This window comes from Molothrus aeneus, chromosome 2, assembly GCF_037042795.1.
Source record: "Molothrus aeneus isolate 106 chromosome 2, BPBGC_Maene_1.0, whole genome shotgun sequence".
Lineage (NCBI taxonomy): Eukaryota > Metazoa > Chordata > Aves > Passeriformes > Icteridae > Molothrus > Molothrus aeneus.
Genome location: NC_089647.1, coordinates 111,400,535 through 111,423,375, shown reverse-complemented (window position 1 = coordinate 111,423,375; position 22,841 = coordinate 111,400,535). Strand labels below are relative to the sequence as shown.

The following is a 22,841-nucleotide window of genomic DNA, read 5'->3' as shown; positions in this document are numbered from 1 at the left end:
AGCCCCTGGAGGAGCCCACATGGGAGCCTGAAGAAGGCTGTGACCCTGTGGGAAGCCCAGGCTGGAGCAGGTTTGCTGGCAGGACTTGTGGGCCTGCAAGGGACCCACTCTGGAGCAGCCTGTTCCTGAAGGATTTCACCCCATGGAAAGGAACCAGGCTGGAGCAGCTGGTGAAGAGCTCATATTGGAAGAGTCCATGGAGGACTGTCTCCTGTGGGAGGGACTCCCCTCTGGAACAGGGGAGGCGTGTGAGAAGTTCTCTCTCTGAGGAAGAAGGAGCAGAGAGGAGTAATGGACTGTCCACAGCCCCATTCCCTGTCCCCATGCACTGCTGGCTGAGAGGAAATACAGAAAATCAGGAAGCTGAGCTCAACAAAAAAGGGAGGGGTTCGGAGAAAGTGTTTTAAGATCTGGTTTTATTCCTCATTACCACACTGTGCTTTGATTGGTAATAAATTGAGCTGATTTCCCCACAGTGAGGCTGTTCTGCCCATGACAATGATTGGTGAGTGATCTCTCCCTGTCCTTACCTTCACCTTCACAAGCCTTTGGTTGTGTTTTCCCTGTCCAGGTGAGGAGGGGAGTGATAGAGCAGCCTTGGTGGGCACCAGTCCTCCAGCCAGGGTCAGCTCACCACACCAAGACATTTTTCTCCTTGCCCTTTTCTTGAGAGGCATAGAAATAAGGGAGAGAGCCCTGAAGGATGCAAAGCATTTAAGAACTTTTTCATCAGAGCAGATAGATCAAGGCCAGGCTGGACTGGGCTCTGGGCAACCTGGTCTAGTGGGAGGTGTCCCTCCCCATGGTGTGGGGGTTGGAATTTGGTGATATTTAATGCTTCTTCCAGCCAAACCATTTTCTGATCCTATGAAAGCAGGGAGAGTACTAAAGTTCCCCACGGTTCTCAGTGTGGCTGTACAGGAGGAAATGAAGGTTTTGTGGTGAAAGGTCAATGCTGGGAAGTGACAGTGTTTAAGGAAAACAAGGACAAAAATAAGATTTTACCAGCAGGTCTTTAAAAATGCAGATGATATGGATAGGTTAAAAAAATTATATAGTGCTGAGACTTTGCTGTCTTAGGCTGAGGCAGCTGTTTACTTCCTAGATACTTCACTAAGCTGATCTTAATACATATGCCAAATGCAGAAGTGCTGCTTTTCCTTGTTTCAGCAAATTCTGATTTCCCCATCCTCCCCTGACCCTGGGATACAACAAAACAGCTGCTGACCACCTTTAGCCTGTTGTCTTGTCCCTAAATTGCCTGGCTGTCCTACATGGGCAGGGATGCAGAAAACAAAATAATTCCTAGATTAAGGTTAACTTCTAATGATCTTAAAAGTCAAATATAGTTAAGTGAGGGATTGTCAAAACAGAGACTGGCAGGTTTCTGTATCCAGCAGCGAAACTGGAAGGATCAGACAACAACAACAGGACCAGAGGAGGTGATCTCAAGCTGTGCCAGGAAGGCTCAGATTGGACATCAGGAGGAATTTCTTTATGGAAGGTGTTGCTAAGCATTGAACCTGCCTGGGGGAATGGTGGAGTTGCCATTCCTGGAGGTGCTCAAGAAGTGACTGGATGTGAGATTTAGGGCTATGGTTTAGTTGATGAGGTAATGGTTGGTCAAAGATGGGACTCAATGATCTTGAAGGGCTTTTCCAACCTTAATGATTCTATGGTGGCCAGCATGTGGGGCAGGATGCTGGTGCAAGAGTGATAAATCCTGTTTTTCATGTCCAACAAAGCTGGAGAAATCATCCTGGTGCAATGTAAGGAGGGATGTGCCCTTTAGGGTCTGTAAAACAGCAATGTCCTTAATGCTAGAGACAAACACAGCCACAGACTCTGCTCAAAGCCAAGAGGCTGTGGAAGTGGAGCCAAACCATTTGATTTGAGGATAGATAATACCTGACATTCCTGTTTCTCCTTGTGCCATTTGTGTCTGCTTTGTGCCCCTGTCTGAGAGGGGCCAGGCTGTGTGGAAAAAGGCTGTAAGTGCTGCTCTAATGACTGTCACAGATAAAATCATATTGGAAGAGCTTCCAGGATGCTCAAATCCAGCCTTTGAATGGTTTGACACTGGACACAGTCATCAGCAAAGCTGCTTGCACATGGCTCTGCAGAGGGCAAGCAAGAACTCAAGAAACAGCTTGCAGGGGTGGAGGGAATTGTTCTTTTCTTGCTTGTTTGAACTGGCTTTTGAGATACACCAGATGAAGAGAATGACTCTTGGAAGTGAAGAACTTGGTGTTTAATGTTTGGCAGTGTTTATTAGAGCGTGCCAGTGGAAAAGACAAACAAGCCCAGTGCTAGGGAGTCACTGGATGCCACAGCTGCCTCCCACATGGCAATGTGTGAACACTGCTGTGGTGTTTTGGCTGTGTGAGACAACTGCAGCCTTTTGGGGAGGGAAGAGGAAGGAGGGCTCCTCTTGTTCCTTTTCAAACAGAAGTCTCTGCTTCCCAACAGCTGTTCTTAAAGTAATTTATTAGTGGAAGAAATGTTTCTTTCATCCTTACAGGAAAACACTGGGAGAATTTAGATTATTTATCATGAGCTCCAATACTATTCATCTTGCTTTGCTTTCTGTGGTAGGCACAATACTGGCTGTGTTCAACCAGGCTTTTTTTTTGCATCTCTTATGTGCCTCTGAAGTGGGTAGGTTACTAATGATGCAAATGGATGTTAATTGTGCAAAAACTAGACACTCTGTGCCTTGAAAGGCTGTACCTGATTGGCAGGAGAGAGGATAGAAAACAAGCTTTCACAATTAAATTGCTGTGGAGTTTTATAAATAGCAGCACACCGTAAGCAGGTGGTGAGTGAAAATTATTTGATTTCTCACAGCTGGCAGGGACTTTATTTTCAGACAGCGGGTCCACATCACCTTGGGATGCCTGGTTTCTCAAAAGTATTTGTTACCATCTACTGCTTGATCTGGTCATTTGCCACACTTGCAAAAGCTCAGCATGAAAACCATCAGCAAGCTGTGGCAGAAAATCAGGATCAAGCTTTTATTTTTTGGGTGAGACCTTGAGGCTGTGGTTTGACAGCCTGGCTGGCCTTGCAGGGCTTCCTGTACCCAACAGGTCAAACAGGCCAGTGCTGGATAATGTGGGGTTTGCAATAAGCTCAGTTTGGTGGCTTGGTAAATACAGTTTGCTGGGTCAACTTTGTGCTGGCAGGATTTGTAGTGGATCAGGTTTGCCTGAGCTCCTGTGGCATTCTGCTGGTTCAGCCCTTGCCAGTCTTTCTGCACCTGGTATAAATATGGCACAGGCTCAGAGTTAAGGACTAATTTGGTGGAATCAAGATTCTACACCAATGCCCATTCCAGATCAAGTTTGTACTGCTACATAGCCTAAGGATTTTTTATCATTTTACACTTTCCCCCCACACTAACTGGTATATTTGATCACAGAACTGTGGCTTGACAAAGTGACAAGTTATTAAACCTTCTCCAGCATGGGTTTTGAATGTGGGAATACCTGATTTCCATTTCCATGCCTTAGTGTTGGCCAGAATGATGGTGTGTGTGACCAGCCCTGCTCTTGCAGGGTGAGGCTCCTCTTACAGTTCAGGACAGCATCCCTAAAGATAAAGCCCCTGTTTGCACACTGTGAGTGCAGGGCTCTGTGTTCCTCCCAGCATTAACTCCTAATTATATGGTATTTGTTTGAATAGAGGTGTGAGATTAGTCTCTTCAGCAAACAATAATCTTCCTGGTGGGCTGTAAATTGTAAATAATGATTCCTTCCTATTTTGGGCAGGGATTTGCACCATCACCTGTTTATTGTGTGAAGACCTGCATGAGGCAGGCTTGGAGAGCACAGTGTTTATTGGGGTGGGTTCCTCTTGATGAATGAGCCTGGACTGTTTCAGGGCTTTTGCTTTGTCCTTCCTCACAGCTTGTAAATCCACTCCATTTGACTCTTTTGTTGTTTTGTTTTTTCCTGTTTCAGGACAGTTATTCTGAGTGACGGCCCTTGCACACGCTTCTGAGTGGTTATCATGGGCTTCATTGCCTTCCTGAAGACCCAGTTCATAGTTCACCTCCTCATTGGGTTTGTCTTTGTTGTCAGTGGACTGATCATTAACTTCATCCAACTATGCACGCTGCTCCTCTGGCCCATCAACAAGCAGCTCTACCGCCGAGTAAACTGTCGCCTTGCCTATTCCCTGTGGAGCCGTGAGTATGCTGGGATGGGCTGGGCTGGGATGGGATGGGTGGGGCTGGGGAGGGGCTTTTCTTGGTTTTGCTTTTGTTAAATGGCCTGGTTTAGGGCAAATTTGGGAAAGAATCTCCAAAAGGAGGCCCCTCCAGAAAGCAAACCCACACGGCTCCTGCCCCCAACCGGTTTGGGAAGGATTCCTCAGAGAGAAGTGGAAAGAACCTGTTTATTTAACAGGCACAGCACCCCCAGCACACAAAATGAACAATACAGGATGACACCACTCTTTCACTGCTCTGAAAAAGATGACAAATTCAGAAAGTCTCTCTTGGGGGTGGTTGCTCTGTTATCAGTCCCTCCAGTGCTGCTGCAGCCACAGGGTGCAAACCCTCGGTGTTCCCAGGTCCCAGTCCGGAGCAGGTTCACGTAGGTCCAAAAAAGGGAAAGGAGAAACAGTCCAGGAAAAATTTACACTGCTTAGCTAAACTAACTAATGAGCAGAAGCAAAAAGCAAGAGCAAAGCAGGAGCAAAGTGAAAAGCCAAGCGAAAAGCAAAAGCAGCACCATGTACTGCCCTGTCTGTGTGTCCCGCCAGCCGTGGGGGAGCGGCTGATAGCAAAACCAAAACAAAACTTCCACTCTTCAGAGCCAGTCTGGAAGGCACAGAACATAATATCCAGCATAAATGAACACACAAATGGGGATACAAGCATCATAACATCACCCTAGGACGTTAACCAAAGGAAATACATATATGCATATCAATACAGGATGACACCAGCCGGGGAATAACGTGCTGTCACTATGATGTTTTCGGAAAAATCCCTTCCCCAGGATTTCTTCTCCTGGGAAGCTTCAGCTTCTCCGTGTTTTGCTACTCTGGAATGTGGTCTGGAGATTGTTTATCCAAACATGTGAATTGTTTTTACTTAATGACCAATCACCATCAGCTGTGTCAGACTCTGAGGAGTCAGTCACAAGTTTTTATTATTCATTCTTGCTAAGCCTTCTGATGTATCCTTTCTCTTTCTTTAGAATAGTTTTAGCATAGCATTCTTTTAATATAAAATAATATCATAAAATAATAAATCAGCCTTCTGAGAACAAGGAGTCAAATTCTCATCTCTCATCTCATCCTGGGGACCCTCACAAACACCACAAATGTGCAATGACTCCATGATTCAGAAGGCTGAACAAATGCTTTATTTAGCGATATGATATAATATGATATAATGTGATATAATATAATATAATATAATATAATATAATATAATATAATATAATATAATATAATATAATATAATATAATATAATATGCTGTATTTATTATATTATATTATGCTATACTAAACCTAACTAAAACTATACTAAAGAAAAACCTGTGACCCTTTACAGGCAGTCACAACACAGCTTTGACCTAATTGGTCAATCAATCCAAGACAGCCATCACCAGTGTCCAACTGACAAATCCCTTTTGGGTAAACAATCTCCATAACACATTCCATGTGTGCCAAACAACAGATGCAGCAAGTAGAAATAAGAATTGTTTTTCTTCTTCTCTGAGCTTTCTCACTGCCTTCCCCAGAAAAAATCCTGGGGAAGTTGTGAATTCTGCTCTCTGTGAAGAGAGCTACAGCCACACATGCAGGTGTATCTGTTTGCACACAGAGATGAGAGAAATGGTAAATTAGATGTAGATTCTTTCAGAGCAGGTCCAAATTTTTTTGACACAGCAATTATTTTTTTTTTCTGGAATACTGGGAATTCACACAGAAGTCAAGGGTCTAAAGTGTGTTGTCACTCTGTCATTTAAAAAAGTGGGAAGTAAAGCTCCTCTGCACCTCCAAGCTGGACTGATAGGAGCTGTTACTTGTGTCCCAATGCCATCTTCATCCAGTATCAGCACCTGTGCTAAGGGACCACTGTGAGCTGGCTCAGGTGCATGTGAGCAGCATTGATCATGTAAGAGCCCAGGTTTATTGTGGGGGCTGCAGAGGGAGAGGTCTATCCTAAAATGTCTCATGTAGATGTGTCTGCAGCTGAACTGTGTGACAAACTTCAGAATCCACTTGCACCCTTCAGTGCCCATCTCTGAGGCCAGGGTCTCCTCTTGTGAGCATTTTTTCAGTGGTTCTTCTTCTGCCCATGGGTCAGCTCTGCACTGAGTGCAGCTTCCTTGTTCTCCTCTGTCAGACCTTTGCAAAACTTCCTCCCTGTGGATGCCTTCTTCTCACAGAGCTGGATTTCTGAAAATGTTTAGAGTGTTTAGAAGGCTCCTTAGCACAAATGTCACCTCCTGTTTCAGCAGTGAATCATCTAATTGGTTTCCATTCTCCATCCCTTCCCTTTATGCATGGCCACTTACCTTAGTGCTCAGCTCAGCATCCAACTCCCACTTTGGGTAAATGAGTCACCAGAATGAACACTGAAATTACAGTTCAGCAGTCCACTGACAGGCACCCACATTTTGTAAATCATCCATGTGAAGTATCACCAACAAAAACTCTCTGAGGTGTCTGGTTCAGTCTCTTTTTAAGCTTGTCCTTGCCTTTACTGTGCTTTTTGTCCTGCCTACTGAGAAGCACAGGAGAAAGGAAATTAAACAGACTAGCAGGCAAATTCTCAGGGAAAAAGGTATTGTAGTAGAAGAGCTTAGTAGAAACTTCCAAATTACTTTGGTTGGATGAGAGTGGGGACATATAGGAAGTTTTATTTTTAATTTGCTTGTAAGAATTTCTTTGTGCTTTTAATAATCTAGAATCTGATCTCATGCTGAAAACAATTGCTGCATTAATAGTTAAGCTTTTCTGAGGATATGAGATGCTTGGTCCTTTAGTTAGCACTGTGCATAAAAAAACCCACACTTTAAATGCTGCTGTCTTACAACCTCTAAACACTGGAAATAACCCACACCATTGTTCAAAGAGGTTTGGAGAAGCTGAGCAGATAATTGCTTGTACATAGGATAACCCCTAGTGTGTAGCCTGTTATAAATTAACATCTTGGGAAATTAAGCTATGAAAATCAATGTAAATGTTATGTGGGATTGCAGAGAGCTGATGGCCTGTAAAGGAAGAGCTGCCAGAATATGCTCTTCAATTGTGATTTATAGCAATTTAGGTAAGCTGTGTAAATGCAGTAACCCCAGTGTTGCCATCCATAATGAAATATATTTCAGTATGGAGAAGCCTTTTGGGAAGGAACCTGTAGGTTGGTGTTCTGCTCTGGATGCTACATTTTGCTCACTTTCTCCAAGCGGTTTGTGGTTTTAGGCTGAGGGTCTGTAAGAGAAGCTGCTCTGCCCAGCTGGCAGAGGATCAGCGCAGAGAGGGATACACAGGTGAAACACAGGCTCTGTACTGAAAACCAGGCTCTGTTCTTACTGCCTCTCCTCTCAAATACATAAAGGCCAGCTTCCAAAGGGGAGGGAGAGAGACTCTATCCAATGTTACTGACAGACATTTGGGGAAGGAAGCCTCTCAGGCTCTGGCCCCAGCATAAACCCATAAATTCATGACAGGTAGTCTGTACTTGCAGCTCTCCCACGTCAGCTCCTTGCAGATGAATCACACCCTTGGAGAGTGCAGCGTGTTTGGGTTCGTCCTGTTGCAAAAATAACCTCTCAAATGTTGGTACTTCCAGCTGAGGGATATGCTGTGCCCCTTCTTTGCTTTATTTTTAGGGGGCTTGTGAGGCTGTAAATGCTTTGGTTTGTGGGACCCCCAGCTGCTGGGGTGGTTGATGCCAGGTGTTGCTTATTCCCTACAGGAACTGTCCTGGGCAGTGCAAGTGTTGCCATTCCTTCATTCAGAAGGATTTCTTGTGTAGCATTGATAGGATCAGTGCCACGCAAAGGAGCTGTAACCCACACACTGAAAAAAGGAAATGAGCCCACTCCTGGTTATAATTACATCATTTGTCAGCACACTTGTAAAGGACAATCTGTTTCCTCGTGTTAATCCTTTGGCTCATCAGCCCTTCTCTCTCAGTATGAACTCTGGCAAATCCTTCACTGTTTTAGGGAAAAAGGTTCTGCAGAAAGTCACATCCACAATGGCCTCTGCAGATTTTTTTTCCCCTGATTTTGAAGAAGAAACACACCCAGGTGATTATAATTTTATAAGAAAATGTAGCAGGTACTGGAGGTGTTCCTCCTTGGTACACAGTCAGCAATGGGAAGGGAAAATTGCTCAGAGTACCACGATGTGTTTGGTACCACTGGTCCATTCTCCTGGCCACCTGCTTGGAAGGTGATCTGAGGACACTCTTGCTGTCCTCTTTCCCCTTTTACTGAGCCAGAATAACCAGAGAAAGGAAGGTGAGTGAACAGAAAGCATGCAAAGCTGGGAAGCAGTGATAGAAACCTGTACCTGGCGTGAAGGAACAAGACAATTCTGTCTTTCCTCTGCCATATTTCCAGTTGACTGGGGTTAAGCTCTCTTGGCCAGCAAGGTGCATAACTTTGTCATCCCTCCAAATGAGCAAGTGCTGAAAGTGATACAGGGGAATAACCTGGTGGGTGAGTGAGTGGTCACGAGTGAAAAAATACAGTGCTAGGTGAGCTCTGGACCCTGAGCAGACCAGGACTGGTTTTCCTCATTATTCGCCCAAATCCTGTGTTTGCCTTCTCTCTGGAGTGGTGCAAGACTGGATCCCAAACTCCTGTTTAGCAGTATGGATAGGTGACCTTGTCTGATCCCACTGATCAGAAACCCTTGTTTGGGTAGGTGCTGCCCTGTTTGGCAAAACCAGAAACTCCCAATGGGAAGCTGAAAAACCTCCTGGCAGAGCCTGATAGAGGGAACAGAGGGGGAACCTGCAGGTGTAGTCATGTGGGAGGGGTTGAACTCTTTTTAACTGCTCTATTTGTGCAACCACATTTTTATTTCAACCACATCTCATTGAAAGGAAAAAAAACCCCAATGACTACAGTTTGCAGGGAAGCAAATCTTCCTACTGGGAGGATGAACTATTCTCATACTTTTTATAGTTGTCCCATGATGCAAGCAATGCCTTCCATCTGCCTCCATGTACTGAAATGAGGGAAATAAGCTAACCATAGCAACTACAGTCAGTGCATGCTGAATTTAAGTGGAAGGGGGTTTTATGATGAAAAAGGGGAGGTGGAAAATAAAAAAGGGTAACAAATGTTCAGGGTGGAATAAGAGTTGCTGTGATACTTTAAAATTGGAGTAAATGGAGGGAAAAGGGCTCGTTCTTTTGCACTAAAAGGAAGACAAAATTTACCATTCTTATATTTGCCCAGGTATTTTGATAAATTAGCTCAATTTTCTGTTTTTAACTCTGTGTTGATGATCATAATGCAGAACAATTAGAGCCCTGTGTTTTAATATTAAAATCTATCACAGAAGATCTATGTCACTGCATTCCTTTAAAAGACCTTTATTCGTCTGTTTACCTCCATAAGGCTTGTTTCATGTGGAGTAAAAACATTAGGCTGCATCTATGCATAATTTCTATTCCACCTGGGAGGAACTGTGCACATTTAGTGGAGCAATCAACAGCTCCACTGTCTGTTTTCAGGCATAAAAGTCTTGGGGCTTTTTTTTCCAGTGGTCATCAAATTTTGCATTTGAAATGCAATGCACAAACTTGTCACTGTTAAAAACTTGCTGAATTATCCATAATGCATATGTCTGGTGCCTTAAATACTGCTTAGGGATGGTAATATGGTGTGGTCTGTACCCTTCCAAGCTTCTGTTTCATCTCTGCTGGATGGGTTTGGTGAAGTGATGGTGTTGGGAGGCAGGAGAGGCTGGGCAGTGAATGGGGCTGAGGAGGAAACTCTAAATGCTTTCTGTAAGGGGTACCCCTAACTCCTCTCTCCACCTCCATCATGTTTGCTAGAGTTGGTAATGCTGCTGGAATGGTGGTCAGGCACAGAGTGCACCCTGTTCTCAGACGAGGCCACGGTGAAAACCTTTGGGAAGGAACATGTCATCATCATCCTGAACCACAACTTTGAGATCGACTTCCTGTGCGGCTGGACGATGACGGAGCGCTTTGGAGTGCTGGGGGTATGTGGGCCATGAGCTTCCCTTTCCTCTGCAGGGTGGCAGGTCTGCTTTGTCAGGACCCTGGACATCCCTCTTGCAGTCCTGAGCAGACAAGACCCCTGCCAGGGGCTCAGAGACCCTGACACAGAGCCCAAAGCACCTGTGGGTTTGATAATGACCTGTGGAGCAAATTACCAACCTTAGATGAAGATCAGCAAGCCACAACAGTTTAGGTAGAATAATAGTGAAGTTATCACGGGGTGGAAAAGTAGATTTTGGGGTTTCTGGTATGGGGGTTCAGGAGGCAAGATGGAGGGAACTTTCTCCTTCTTCTTCTTCTTGGCCTCCATCTTCTGCTGTGATGTTGGCACTTTGGGACTGGTTTAGAGTAGAAGCTCACTGTCTAACATAGGTGATAGGTATTGGAAAGCAATTGTAAACATTGTACATGTAGTTTTTAGTATAAAGACATAACACTGCCCGGGGGCAGGCAGAGTGCCTGGAGCTGTCCTGCTGGACGGACCTCGGCAGGACAGGAGAAAATTTTTTATAGATAAGATACAATAAGCAACCTTGAGACCAAGAAATGAAGAGCTCTGACTCCTTCTTCAAGTGTCAGGCTGGGAAAAGAGACTTTCCAACTTTTCTTGGGGTCACTCTGACCAGCTAATGATCCCGACACTGCTTAAAACCCACCTATAAACAGTTTCTTTGCATTTAAGTTCCCAGATCTAACTCCATCATCTTAGCTTTAATGTGTTTGACCTCATTGCACAAATGAGCAAATGACATTTTTGGATTGTCACTTTTGTTTTCTCTCCAAGAGTTCCAAAGTTCTTGCTAAGAGAGAGCTGCTCTATGTGCCCCTAATCGGCTGGACGTGGTACTTCCTTGAGATTGTTTTCTGCAAAAGGAAATGGGAAGAGGACAGAGATACAGTCATTGAGGGGTTGAAACGTTTGTCTGATTATCCTGAATATATGTGGGTAAGTGTTGAGTCTCTCATCTGGTGTTGGCTGCTGGAAGTGAATCAGTGACAGACTGGTGCCTGTGGCTTTGTGTGTCAGGAAAAGGTGTGCTCACTTCCAAGAGCTGTCATGGAAAAGCCATGCTCTGTTTCAGGAGGTCTTTTGGGATATGCTGGTAGTGCTTTTTGGCTGTTGGTAAGGGAAACCATTTGGGAAACAGTTCAGAAGCTTGAGAATCATTTATAAATCAGGCTTGTGTGATACTAATGATTTTGTCCAAACTTATTTTGTGCCTATTAAAAAAACCCCTTACATTTGATTGCTACATCTGCGTAACATTTTCTCAGGTAGGCTGAAAAGACACATCAACCAAAAAAATCTTGTTTGGAGAAGTGAGTGAATTTGACTGCACAGGCCATGGATTTTGATGGAAAGTTCCTGTTAGTGTGTTCATTGATCTGTGAAATTGCAGGTTTCCCAAAAAGTCTCTGTGAGAACATATGGCAAGCTTATATCTGCTTCTGCAGTTACATTTTTTCCTTTTTATTTTGACATTATTTAAAATCAAGAGTAAAACATCTCTGTTTCATTGTGTGCAATGCTGTTAAACTTCACTGCAGCATCACAGTGGTGTAATCAACCCATTAACCTTCTTAGAGCTTTGAATGCAAAGGTTTTGATAAATTCTCAATTTTGCTTTTATAGCAGCACATGTAATGTACAATTATTTGGCTTATAAAACATTAAGAGGCTTTTTATGCATTTTAAGTGAGTTTTCAGTATTATCCAGTACAGCTTGTTAAAATTAATAGTGAAACATTAAGCCCTAACTAGAACATTGTGAATGCATTGTAATTTTCTACCATTACAAAGACAGAAAAAAGTAAGAATCTGGAGAATGTATTTTAAGCTACTTAATTGCTTGAATATATAGATATGAATTATATTGACTATATCTTTCTGATAAGTAAGGGATAGAAAAGAAAACACAGAATAAACCCTACCAATTAGAAGATCTCAAGACTGAACTTGAGCTTCAAATCTATACAATTTAATGATTCTACAATTGAGAACCAAGGACGAGTCTCTAGGGAAAACAACTAGAAAATATAAGTGCAAAATGTAGTTAGCATTGATTATTTAAATCAAGACTTCCTGCTTGGTAATTGAAATCATGATTAAAATTGACTTGAGTGGATCAATTTCCTAATTTCTGTGCATTCTAAATGCCACAAGTAGGGCTGTCTTTTTGTCACCTTAAATTTGGTACAAGTGTTGTTAAATGTAAAGGTAATGGTAAATGAGCTGAGAGTTGGTGCTTATGCCTCATACTTGGTGAAGAGCTGACACAACTGAAGGGTGTGCACGTCTGTTTATCTTGGACAAATTTTCAGTATACTGCTGGATTTCTTTTGAAATCTCAAGATGTCCCTTGGTTTGTTTTTTTTTTTTGCTTTTGTCTTGCACAGTTTCTGCTGTACTGTGAAGGAACTCGATTCACAGAGACCAAGCACCGCATCAGTATGGAAGTAGCTGAATCTAAGGGGTTGCCTAAACTGAAATACCACCTGTTGCCCAGAACCAAAGGTTTCACCACTGCTGTCCAGTGTCTCAGGGGAACAGGTACTGCCAAGCTTTGCAGCACTTGTAATGTGTTGTTTAGCACCAGCATATTCTGCTCGGTTGTTCGTTACAATTAGTGAGCTGGCAGTCATGAGGATCCAGCATGTCAGCTGGTAACTTGTAAATTGCCACAGAACTGTCAGACACCAGTCTTAAGAAATACTGAAAACCTTTTTATGTTGCTTAGTTCATCAAGTCATCTGGTGTTTTACAGTGCTGGGAGTGTCAGGGGGCTGGTGCAGATAAATGTGGTGTGTAAACACAGAATAGTGGAGGACTCTGACACATCATTAATGCAAGGCCTGCACAAGGCTCTCTTGCTGTCTCGAGCAAGGATGCCAGAAGGAGCTTGCTAGAATTGCTGCTGTAACAGCCCTGTTTTATTTTTTTTCCTAACAGTTTCAGCAGTGTATGATGTAACACTAAATTTCAGAGGAAACAAGAACCCGTCTTTATTAGGAATTCTTTATGGAAAGAAATATGAAGCAGATATGTGTGTAAGGTGAGCATTTACTGATGGAGGTGAGCCCTAAGATGCATAGTTTAGCATGTTGAAGTGTATTCAGATTTTACAGGGTAATTTCCTTTCCTGTAATCCACTTCTCCTCGACCTTCAGCTTCAATGGTCCCTTGTAGTAAATAGTCTAAAGCTCCTTTACATGCCAGTTTCTCTCCCTCACTCACATGGTTTGATCTGCAGATTAAAAATTTAAAAATGCTGAAATTCAGACATCCTGTGAATGAGGTGGGACATTGGTCACATTCCTCACTGTTCCTTTGCCTCAAAGAGTAGCTGTTAACACCTAACCCCATGCAGGACATACACATTTGCATGCACACACACCTCTTCTCTTTCTTGCTTTCTCCTTGCTGCCTTCTGCTTCAAGGGCTTCCTTATGATCATAAAAACGACCAATCCTGTTGAATTTCTTCTTTTCCCTTTTATGCTTGTACCTGAGACATGACCTGGTTATTCTTTCCACAGTTCTTTAGTCAGTTTGCTTCTGCTTCTCTGTAGGATTCATCCACCTTTTGGAAGATATTGCTGTATTCTGGTGATGAGGCTGATGCTTGGTTTTTAAAAGTTAAAAAAAAAAAAAAAGAGCCATTTTCCCTTCCCCCCACACCTTTCCCCTCTTGCCTTGGGTCTGTGTGTTGCTGCAACATCCACAACATTTTAGTCTCTCAGCTGAAAAGATGACTGTGAAGCTGTCCATGGAGAGGTGGAGTTGCTCATTTGCAAGGGGTTTCATTTTCACTATTTACACTTGCCAAACATATTCCTGATGAGGAAAGTGAGCAGACAATTTGCCAGCCAGCAAAACAGCTGGTCAGGCAGCTCCACCTGTAATTCCACACTGATGGCAAGTGCATGTAGGATATCTAGCAGGATCTGAGGTGCCCATGCATGGATGTACATCTGTATAATTATTAATTGTACACTGGATAGTGGCAGCCTTCAGTTAAATGTCCTTTTTTGCTAATGGAGGTGCAATTTTCTTTCATTTCCTGGAGGGGTAATGGGAAGAAAGAAGAGAAATATAGTTTTCAATAGAGTTAGAAGAGGTTTGGGTTTGTAAAAGTCTGTTGCCAGGTAAAATTACTAATTGTACCCTACAAATGGCTGTGCTTAGATAATTCAATTAAAAATATGTTTGTGGATGGAATGAATATTCTCAAGTTGCTTTTCTACACTTTTTCTCTGTTTTGGGGAAGAAGCTGTGAGAGTAAGGAGACTGATTTTACAGATGTTTTGCTGAAAATGGAGCATATCCTTGTTGTGCCAACAGACTTAGTGTAGCTCAGAGAAGGGAAGCACATAAGCTCCTGTTCTTGGTATGTGCAGACGTAGTTACCTGAGCACAGGTAAGCAGCTTAGCTCTGCACTGGATCCAGTCTTTATCCCGACTGCCTCCAGAGGAAATAATCAGGAAATCACCAAATGTGATTGCTGTGAGTCCCCTCTAGTGGTGACAGTAACACCACGGCAACTTCACCAGAAAGCTTTCAGCAAATCGCTTTTCACTGAGCTTTTACTGAGCATTTTGATATGAATTGAGCAGTTTCTCTTGTTAGGGCTCATGTAAGTAAATCTGCCAGATCTGGTGTTCATTTGGCTTATGAGATGCAGAAATCATTAGAAATGTCTTAGAACAAATTCCCAGAATCATAGAGGGGCTTGGCTTGGAGGGGTCTAGAAAACAGAAGAATGCAGGGGAATGGCTGGCTCTTCACCACTGCAGAGGGGCTCTGGCAAGGCACCTGTTCTCAGTGAGGTCAGGTCAGGGCTGGCACTGGGCACAATTGTCACACACCCCCAGAACTGTGTGCCTCAGTCTGTGGGGCTGCAGAGGCAAAGAGGGACAAGTGCAGTCACTGCAGATGTGTGCCTCAGAGATGGCATAAAGTGAATGTTTAGTTGCCCTCCCATTGCTTCCAAAATTTGGTTTTCATTACCAAAATGTAACCAGCAATTACCCTTGGGTTTTCCACTTGCTTTTCTTTTCCCAGCTCTGAGTGCCTCAGTCTGACCTCACTGGAAATCAGCCAGGGGTGGATCTGGTGAAGGAGGAACAGTGTTTGAATGGGAAAATATGATTTCACTGATGTGCTGACACTGACAGGAGCTTGTACAGTTTCTTTTGTCTAAAATAGCACCCAATTCCCAACTTAAAACCTCAGATTTTAAGTCCCAGTTCTCTGTGTTTAAGACCTCTGCCATCAGTGACACTATTGGCAAAGATTTCTGCCCTTTAGTGAATGGAAGATCTTCCCTAGGAGAGGCATAAAACCAAATATCTGGATTTTCCCTTAATTGTTCCCTTAATTCTTTTTTTTTTCCTTCTTTCCATTTTTTAATCTTTCTACTAAACTAGGAGATTTCCTCTGGAAGAGATCCCTCAAGATGAAAAGGAAGCTGCAAACTGGCTTCATAAGCTTTACCAGGAAAAGGTAAATAGCTTTACATTCTTTTCTGCCTTTTGGGACTTGCACAGGGGAGTGTATTAAGGCAGTGAGTAATACACACTCCTGCACTGGATGGAGAGGATATTATGTATAACTAGGCAGCCATCTCTCAAAGTGCTGGAAGGAGCAGGACCAAGGAGGCCCTTGGCAGCAGAGGGCTGGGTAGTGAGGTCTCAAATTGCCAGGAAGCACAATAGAATTCAGAGATATGCCTGAGCTGTGGAAGACTAATAGCAATCCAGTGTCTTTTTCATTTTTCAGCACTTGGATCTCTGTCATGCATTTCTAAAGGCTCCATTTTCCCTGTGGGTGTTTTTAGGCACTTGAGAAGAGGGATAACTGTCTGTCAGGGACAGCAGGTCCCAGCTTTCAGCTGCAATTGTTCTTTGCTTTCATTTTTCCTCCTCTGTCACTTTTCTTCTGCCTCTTGCTAATACTTCTGCAGTGGTGTGTGACATGGGACAGACAATCCCTGGGAGCTCCTGCCAGGGACTGATAAAACATGCCCAGCATGCCTTCAGATGGCTCAGAGCTTTTCCTTGTGTCATTTCTTTTTCTAACCTTAGATGGTTAGAAAAATCCATTTTTGTCAACCACTTTAACACTTCTCAGCCAGATTTAACACTTCTGTGGGGAGTAGGGGAGAGCTGTAATTGTTGTCCAGCCCTAAGTGGTGGATTATTGAACTTGAAATTGTATCTTGATTTCTGTATTGCTGATCTTTGTGGGAAGGCAGCAGAGGACAGAAAGTTTAAGTATCCTGGGCTTTCCCCAGCTATGATGATCTGTGCTGCAGCATTGCCAGGCCTATGCTCAGTCTCTAGGTAGGCAGCAAATTGTTCTGAATTTCATTATATTTATTTCAACCTAATTTGTTTGAATATCTGAACTCTCATTCAGTTAAGGAGAGAGGTTATCTTACAAAGAGCAGTAGCTCATCATCTTTTCCCCCCACCCACCTCCCCTTGGCAGGTCTACAGAACCAAAGAGTCTTTGAAGTTGAGAAAGGCTTCTAAGAACAGAGTCCAACTGTCAACCCAACACCATGTTCACCTCAAGGGACAAATCCATAAAATCCATAGGGTGTTTTTGAACACTTCCAGGGATGATGACTCCACCAGTTCCCTGCACAGTCTTACTGCTTTACAACCCTTTCCATGAAAGTTTTTTTTTTTTTTTCCTAATGTCCAATGTAACCCTCCCCTGGTGCAATGTGGCACCATTTCCTCTCATCCCTCCTGATGTTGGCTGTGCCTCTGTTCACCTTTGTTGTGAGGTGTTGACAGGGAGGTACTGCTTATGGACATGGGTATTGCACATATTGATCTTAGTGTTAGCAATACTTTGTAACTGTAATCCTCTCATTCCATTTATTGCAATGACTTTGTAACTGGAATCCTCTTCCTGCACAGAGGATGTGTCCTCCCAAAGGCTGGTTTTGGCAAGGAATGCCTTGCACTTCTCAGTCCTTTGTAAGGGAAATTAAAAAAAAAAAGAAAGAAATAAAAACAAGAAATAGCTGGACTTGAGCCATCCTTGGTAATGGCTTGGAAACCTTAAAGAGCAACCTTACAGAGTGAGGGAAGGTGGTGGGCACCTTGTTCCTTTGAGTGATGTGTTCCAGGATTGCACCTCTGCAGGCTCAGCTTGGGCTGCAGTGGCTCTGTTGCAGGGCTGGGACTGGGGCTGGTGTGGTGCTGTCTCTGCTCTCAGCTCACTCCTTGCCCTCCCCTCCTGGCTCTCCATACAGAATTTTTCTGCTTTGCTGAATCATGCTGACCTTTCTGGGAGTGAAAACAGGAAGGAAAAGCACCCAGCTAAGAGGGTTGGTAGTGTCTGAACTGGTCTCTGGCCTGAAGCTGCCCTAAATCCTTAAGCAATTGACTGGCAAGATGAAGGTATTTAGTAGTGCAGAGGATGATAAGGTTTCAGTTTTTGATGGTGCCAAAATTGCCTTCAAAAGGCTTAAAGGTCACTTGGATGGTCAACAGAAATGCCCAAATGAGTGACAGCAGGTGGAATTGGATGCTGTGCACTCTGGATGAGTTTGTAGCACAGACACTGTCCTGGATGTTGTCCTGGAGCTGACTAATCTTGGGCTGCTTGATGCAAGCATTATGAACTCATTTTCTTTTCTCTTTCCCCCAGGATGCTTTGCAAGAGATGTATAATCAGGAAGGTGTATTTCCTGGGAAGCAGTTTAAACCTCCTAGGAGACCATGGACTCTCCTAAACTTTCTTTTTTGGGCCACAGTTCTCCTCTCTCCTCTCTTCACATTTGGCTTTGGAGTTTTTGCAAGTGGATCACCTCTCCTTATCCTTGCCTTCCTGGGACTTGTAGGAGCAGGTAATAAAAGCAGAGAAGATGCTAAGCCCAGTGTGACACATAACAGGATCCTTTACCTCCAATAAGTTCTGTGTATTAATTAATGAGAATGGAGCTTGCAGGAAAAATATTTGGAGCTCACTCATTAGTCTTTCTGTTGTACAGCATTTTTATTGTTTCAAAAACTTTAATTTGGCCAAATTTGCCTTCATATCTTAAGCAAAAACTGTAGTGGTAGTAGATGAGTCGTGTAGCCCATTATTATGGTGCCTGAAGGAAAAAATATTTCACCAGACAACTTGTCTCTGAATTTAAAAAAAAAACCAAACAAAACCACCACCAGAAACAAAAAATACATAAATACCACGAAATCTTCCCTTTCCCCCCCATTCCCAACAAAAAAACCCTAACAATAAAAGAAGGGAAGTAGAGGGAGGGGATATGCTTCAATGTTCAGGCCACGTGTCCTGTTAACGAAGAGAAGCAATAATTATATTTTTTAATCTGGATTGTCCCTCTCTTTGAGTGTCACTTGACCTGTGATCCCTGTGCAGCCTCGTACAGCACACTGTTGGTCACTGCTGACTTGGGCATTGGGTTCTGCTCATGTGCTTACATGTAACTTCCTTGGATGCTCGGACTGGTTTTAATGTGCCTCTCATTTCTCTGTTATATTTTAAAGCTTCCTTTGGAGTTCGTAGACTGATAGGAGTAACTGAAATAGAAAAAGGCTCCAGCTATGGCAACCAGGAATTCAAGAAAAAGGAATAACTGACGGCTGCAGATCAGCACATATAACCAGACTATGGTATCCGATTAACTTCAGTTAAAAAACAACAACAAACACTTAGAAACTATCTTTTTCTTAATAACTGATGACTAATATTAATGAATAAAACTTGAGCCAAGAATGAAGAAGTTGGAGGCATCGACTGAAGAGAATGCACCAACCTTCTGCCTGTTCAAGGATTACTGTAGTCAAGCTGTGGGAGAAAATCTGGGGTGGGGTGGAAGAAGAAACTAATTTTTCTTGCTTTGTTGGGGGACTTGGGGTGGGGGAGAAAAGAGGGCATTGGCCATGGCCACGTGTATCTTCAGATGACTGAAAACTGGTTTCTGTCAAGAGCACTACACTCACTTTTACAACAGGAGCCATTGAATGTTTCCTCTTGCTAAAGCCAACGTAACATTTATTGATTTCCAACTTCTCTTACTAATGAGCCAGGAAAAAACACCCTCCTTAAATGAATTGATAGGTGTTCATTGGGTTAGAGTCTTTTTGGCTGTATTGTCATGGCTACAGATGAAATCCTGTTTGTATGTTACACTGACACTTTTTATTTTCAGGCAACATCTTAAGACCTCTGTAACGCAGGAGAAGGGATAGTGGAGTTTGGAAGCAGCGTGTTATCCATCAGCACATCCCATAGAACAGATCCAATAGGAGAACACTCCCATCCTATCTCCTGCTAACTGCTCAAGGCTCTTTAATTTCTAAATATTACTTCAGTCTTGAGTGCTGTTTGCCCTGTTCCACATCAAACATGTTCCATAATTTTGAATCTGCTTGGGCTCATTTGGTTTGTTTTTTTTTTTTAATTAGTGGTTGGCCATGGGATTTAGAGTTGTGTAAAGAAGGAAATTTTTTTGATTCTCCTTGTATTTCTGTTTGCATCTCTCATTACCAAAGTCCAGTTCAGCCAACTTCTCTCAGTAAACTGGGAGGCAGCACTAGAAATCAGCACAATAGTTTTCAAAATGTCTTCTTTTGTAAAAAATGTGAAAAGGAAAGGTCTGTAGCAGTCCAATTTTGAATGCTGGTATCTCTTGAACTTCTAATGAGAGTTTCAGCATGGATTGAGATGAGGCCAGGACTTTTACCTTGTGTGTGTCAGGATAGGGTGTGCTGCTCTTTTGACTTGATCATGCTTTAGATGTTCATGTGAAGTTTTTTGCAAGGTGAGCTGTGCTGTTGAAGCATTAGAAAGAGTATAAGGTCTCTTCAGGGATTTTAATTATCTTTAGTTTTGCTTGTTGACCTTTTGGTCTTTTTCACTGAAAATTAGAGCTCAGAATCATGTCTGTACCTGTCTCCCTTTTTCCTTCCTTCTTTTCCTTTTTTTACAAACGCACATTTGGAGGTTTCTGTAGGTTGCTGCTGTATGCATAGCTGGGGAATTATTTGCAAACAGATGGTAACTATACCTGTATGTTCAAGTCTGAAGGTCACAATCTGCACTTGGCTGCTCACAGAAGTGGGTGAAATGAGTTGCAGACCTACAACTGAGGGCAGAAGCTAACCCTCAGGGTCTGTATCTTTAACCCAGCTGCCACTAGAATATTTATCTCACTTTTGTAAAGAGCAGATTTTATCAAAGCACTGGTTGTTGTTTTCATCTTTGCTCCAGTAACCAAGATAAGAGAGTAATAATTTACCTTCTTTCCGAATTTGCTCTTAACTGTTGGAATGTAACCTCTTCTCCCACAGGTTTTTCTGTTTTCAAACACTGGAAGAGCAATTTTGTAACTTAGAAAAATATTTTACTTGGGGTCATTAATCACTTGTTCTGTCATGCACTTGATTTTTATTTGTGGTCTTTTCAACAAGAGCATTTGAAGGCTGACCTGAGTTCTGTCTGTCTCCTGTTAGACTCCACCTTGCTGAATCCTTGTACCCAGACCCCCAACGTTAGTGTGTCATTGTCCCCTCAATAAATCTTCCCTAAGAGAGGGGCTGCAAATCTGTTGCAAATGTTAGTGGGATTTGAAATATGCTTTGGGAACTGAGGAGAGCAGAGCCTAGCCATAACTGTTTTCCTTGCTGGATGTTTTTGTAATTTGTCTTCAAATACTCCAAATGCTGATGATAAAGTTAACTCTGGCTTTTCCCTGTTTTTAACCAGAGGACTGAGAACAGTGGGGGGGGTTATTTTTTTTTCCTTTTTTTTTTTTTTCTTAAGTAATTCAGTAATGGGTATAGTTCTTGCTTCCTAGAAAGATGTTACAAATGCTGTATACTTGCTTCCTGAAGATGATATTGAGTATATATAAATTGTACTGGCTTAGCAGAAGAGGCTTGCTAAGCAGGCTGACCATTGACTATGTTTTATACTTACATTTTGAGCAGTATATTAATGGGCATGATGAGAATCTCACAAAATAAATCCCTTCTTAATGCTGAGAAGAGGGGAGCTGCTTAGAGGAGAAAGGAATTAATAACCTTTCTCTTTACAGGATCCTTTTCTCCTCTTAGTGCATGTAACTCCCTATTCAGGATCATGGGATTAGTGCATGTACATCAAGGGGAGAATAATCAACATTTCGTATTTTCTTATCATAACTTATTGGTCATGCTTTCTTTTTGAAAATATAATAAATACATCATCAGATACTTAAATTTTGCTCTTCTAAACAGACATATCAGTAACACTTGAAAAACTGAAACTACAGCAGTGCACAAAACAGTACAAAACCAACATGAATCTCTTCATTTTGAATTTTATCTCTCAAATAGGGGTTTTTATACTCGCGCGCGCACACATACACAGAGTATGTATCAATTAAAATGACTGGAATTAGCTGAAGTTAATGTCACTAATGAAGATTAGCAGGTGGATTGGATTGGAAAAGTGAGCATAGATTTTATATCTTATTTTCTTCTGGTTTAATAGAGCATAGCTTGTATATTTGACTACCAAGCCCTTTAAGAGCAATAATAAACAAAAATATATCATGTTTTTCGTCTTTTGCTTTTCAACCATGCTAGGTTTAATAAACTTACAGCTATGGGAGTGTTTTTTCTCTCCACCTTTCAGAATTTTCATTTATTGCTTATTTGTTTGGAGTAAATAGAGTTTGCCAGTATGGACTTGCAAGCTGACTGCCATGGAGTTCAGCACTGACTCTGAAGAGGAATGGTTCTCAGACTAACATGGACAGATGATAGATGTGTGCTCTTGGCCTTGGCAGCACTTGTCATTGTCACCAACAGCAATGGTGCTGCTCTCTAAGTGGGATTTGCAGTTCCAAAGGAGCATCAGGTTGACCTACAGCTGAGAACCTGGTGAGAGAGCTTGGGCACTGCTGGCCACGTGGCATCTCTGAGTTAGGAAGGCACAAAGAGCTGATGCTGAAGAAGGAGGTCGTATCCAGAGGCCTTGGCTCGGTAGGATTACAGTTCTCTCTTGCTCATTGTGGGCTGAATGTGCTCTTGCAATTGACTTTGCATCACTGAGCAAAATATCTGTCCCTGGCACAAAGAGCATGGGCAATGTTCCTTTGTTCTGCTTTAACTTATCTTGAAGGGCTCTACATTTAATTGCTGACCAATGAATCTGACTGCTGCCTGTGTCCTAATTGCCTGGTATTCACAGGAAAAGTGGGTGTGACTGCTCACTTTCATGTGGTACCTCTTGTCTCCATCACTGATGTCTGTATATTTGCTCACCTGTATCTTCTGCTGATGGTTTGGTTACAACCTCTTAGCAGGAACTCCGAGCTCTCCAGTTCAACCAGTCTTACAGCAGCTGTCTCACATGGCTGGGGTTTTCTCTTCCTGAATTTTGGCACTGGTTGGCAGCTCTAGGTCTGAAGTGACAGGGTGGTGTTTGTGTTATATGATAGTGCAACTTTGCTGCTTCAAAGCAAAACTTTTAGCAGGGATGAGAAGAGGCCTCCCTCACACAGGCCCTCCCTACCTGGCAACAGGTCCCTCTGGTGAAAGGGAGTTGGGACATGGTTTTTACTAAGAGTTGGAATAATGAGAAAG

The 22,841-nt window shown here is 42.8% G+C and overlaps 1 protein-coding gene across 2 annotated transcripts in view; it reads left to right on the top strand.

The window, feature by feature from the left end:
* Positions 1-21,808, top strand: part of AGPAT3 (1-acylglycerol-3-phosphate O-acyltransferase 3) — an 88,829-nt gene extending 67,021 nt beyond the window's left edge. For both annotated transcript variants that reach the window (XM_066545516.1, XM_066545515.1), the window contains exons 3-10: positions 3,963-4,189; positions 10,041-10,210; positions 11,014-11,175; positions 12,627-12,780; positions 13,180-13,282; positions 15,657-15,732; positions 17,896-18,094; positions 18,756-21,808. In XM_066545516.1, coding sequence (XP_066401613.1) covers positions 4,012-4,189; positions 10,041-10,210; positions 11,014-11,175; positions 12,627-12,780; positions 13,180-13,282; positions 15,657-15,732; positions 17,896-18,094; positions 18,756-18,844 — 1,131 coding nt within the window. In that variant the 5' untranslated portion in view covers positions 3,963-4,011 and the 3' untranslated portion in view covers positions 18,845-21,808. The remainder of the gene's footprint in view (positions 1-3,962; positions 4,190-10,040; positions 10,211-11,013; positions 11,176-12,626; positions 12,781-13,179; positions 13,283-15,656; positions 15,733-17,895; positions 18,095-18,755) is intronic.
* The last annotated feature ends 1,033 nt before the right edge of the window (positions 21,809-22,841 follow it).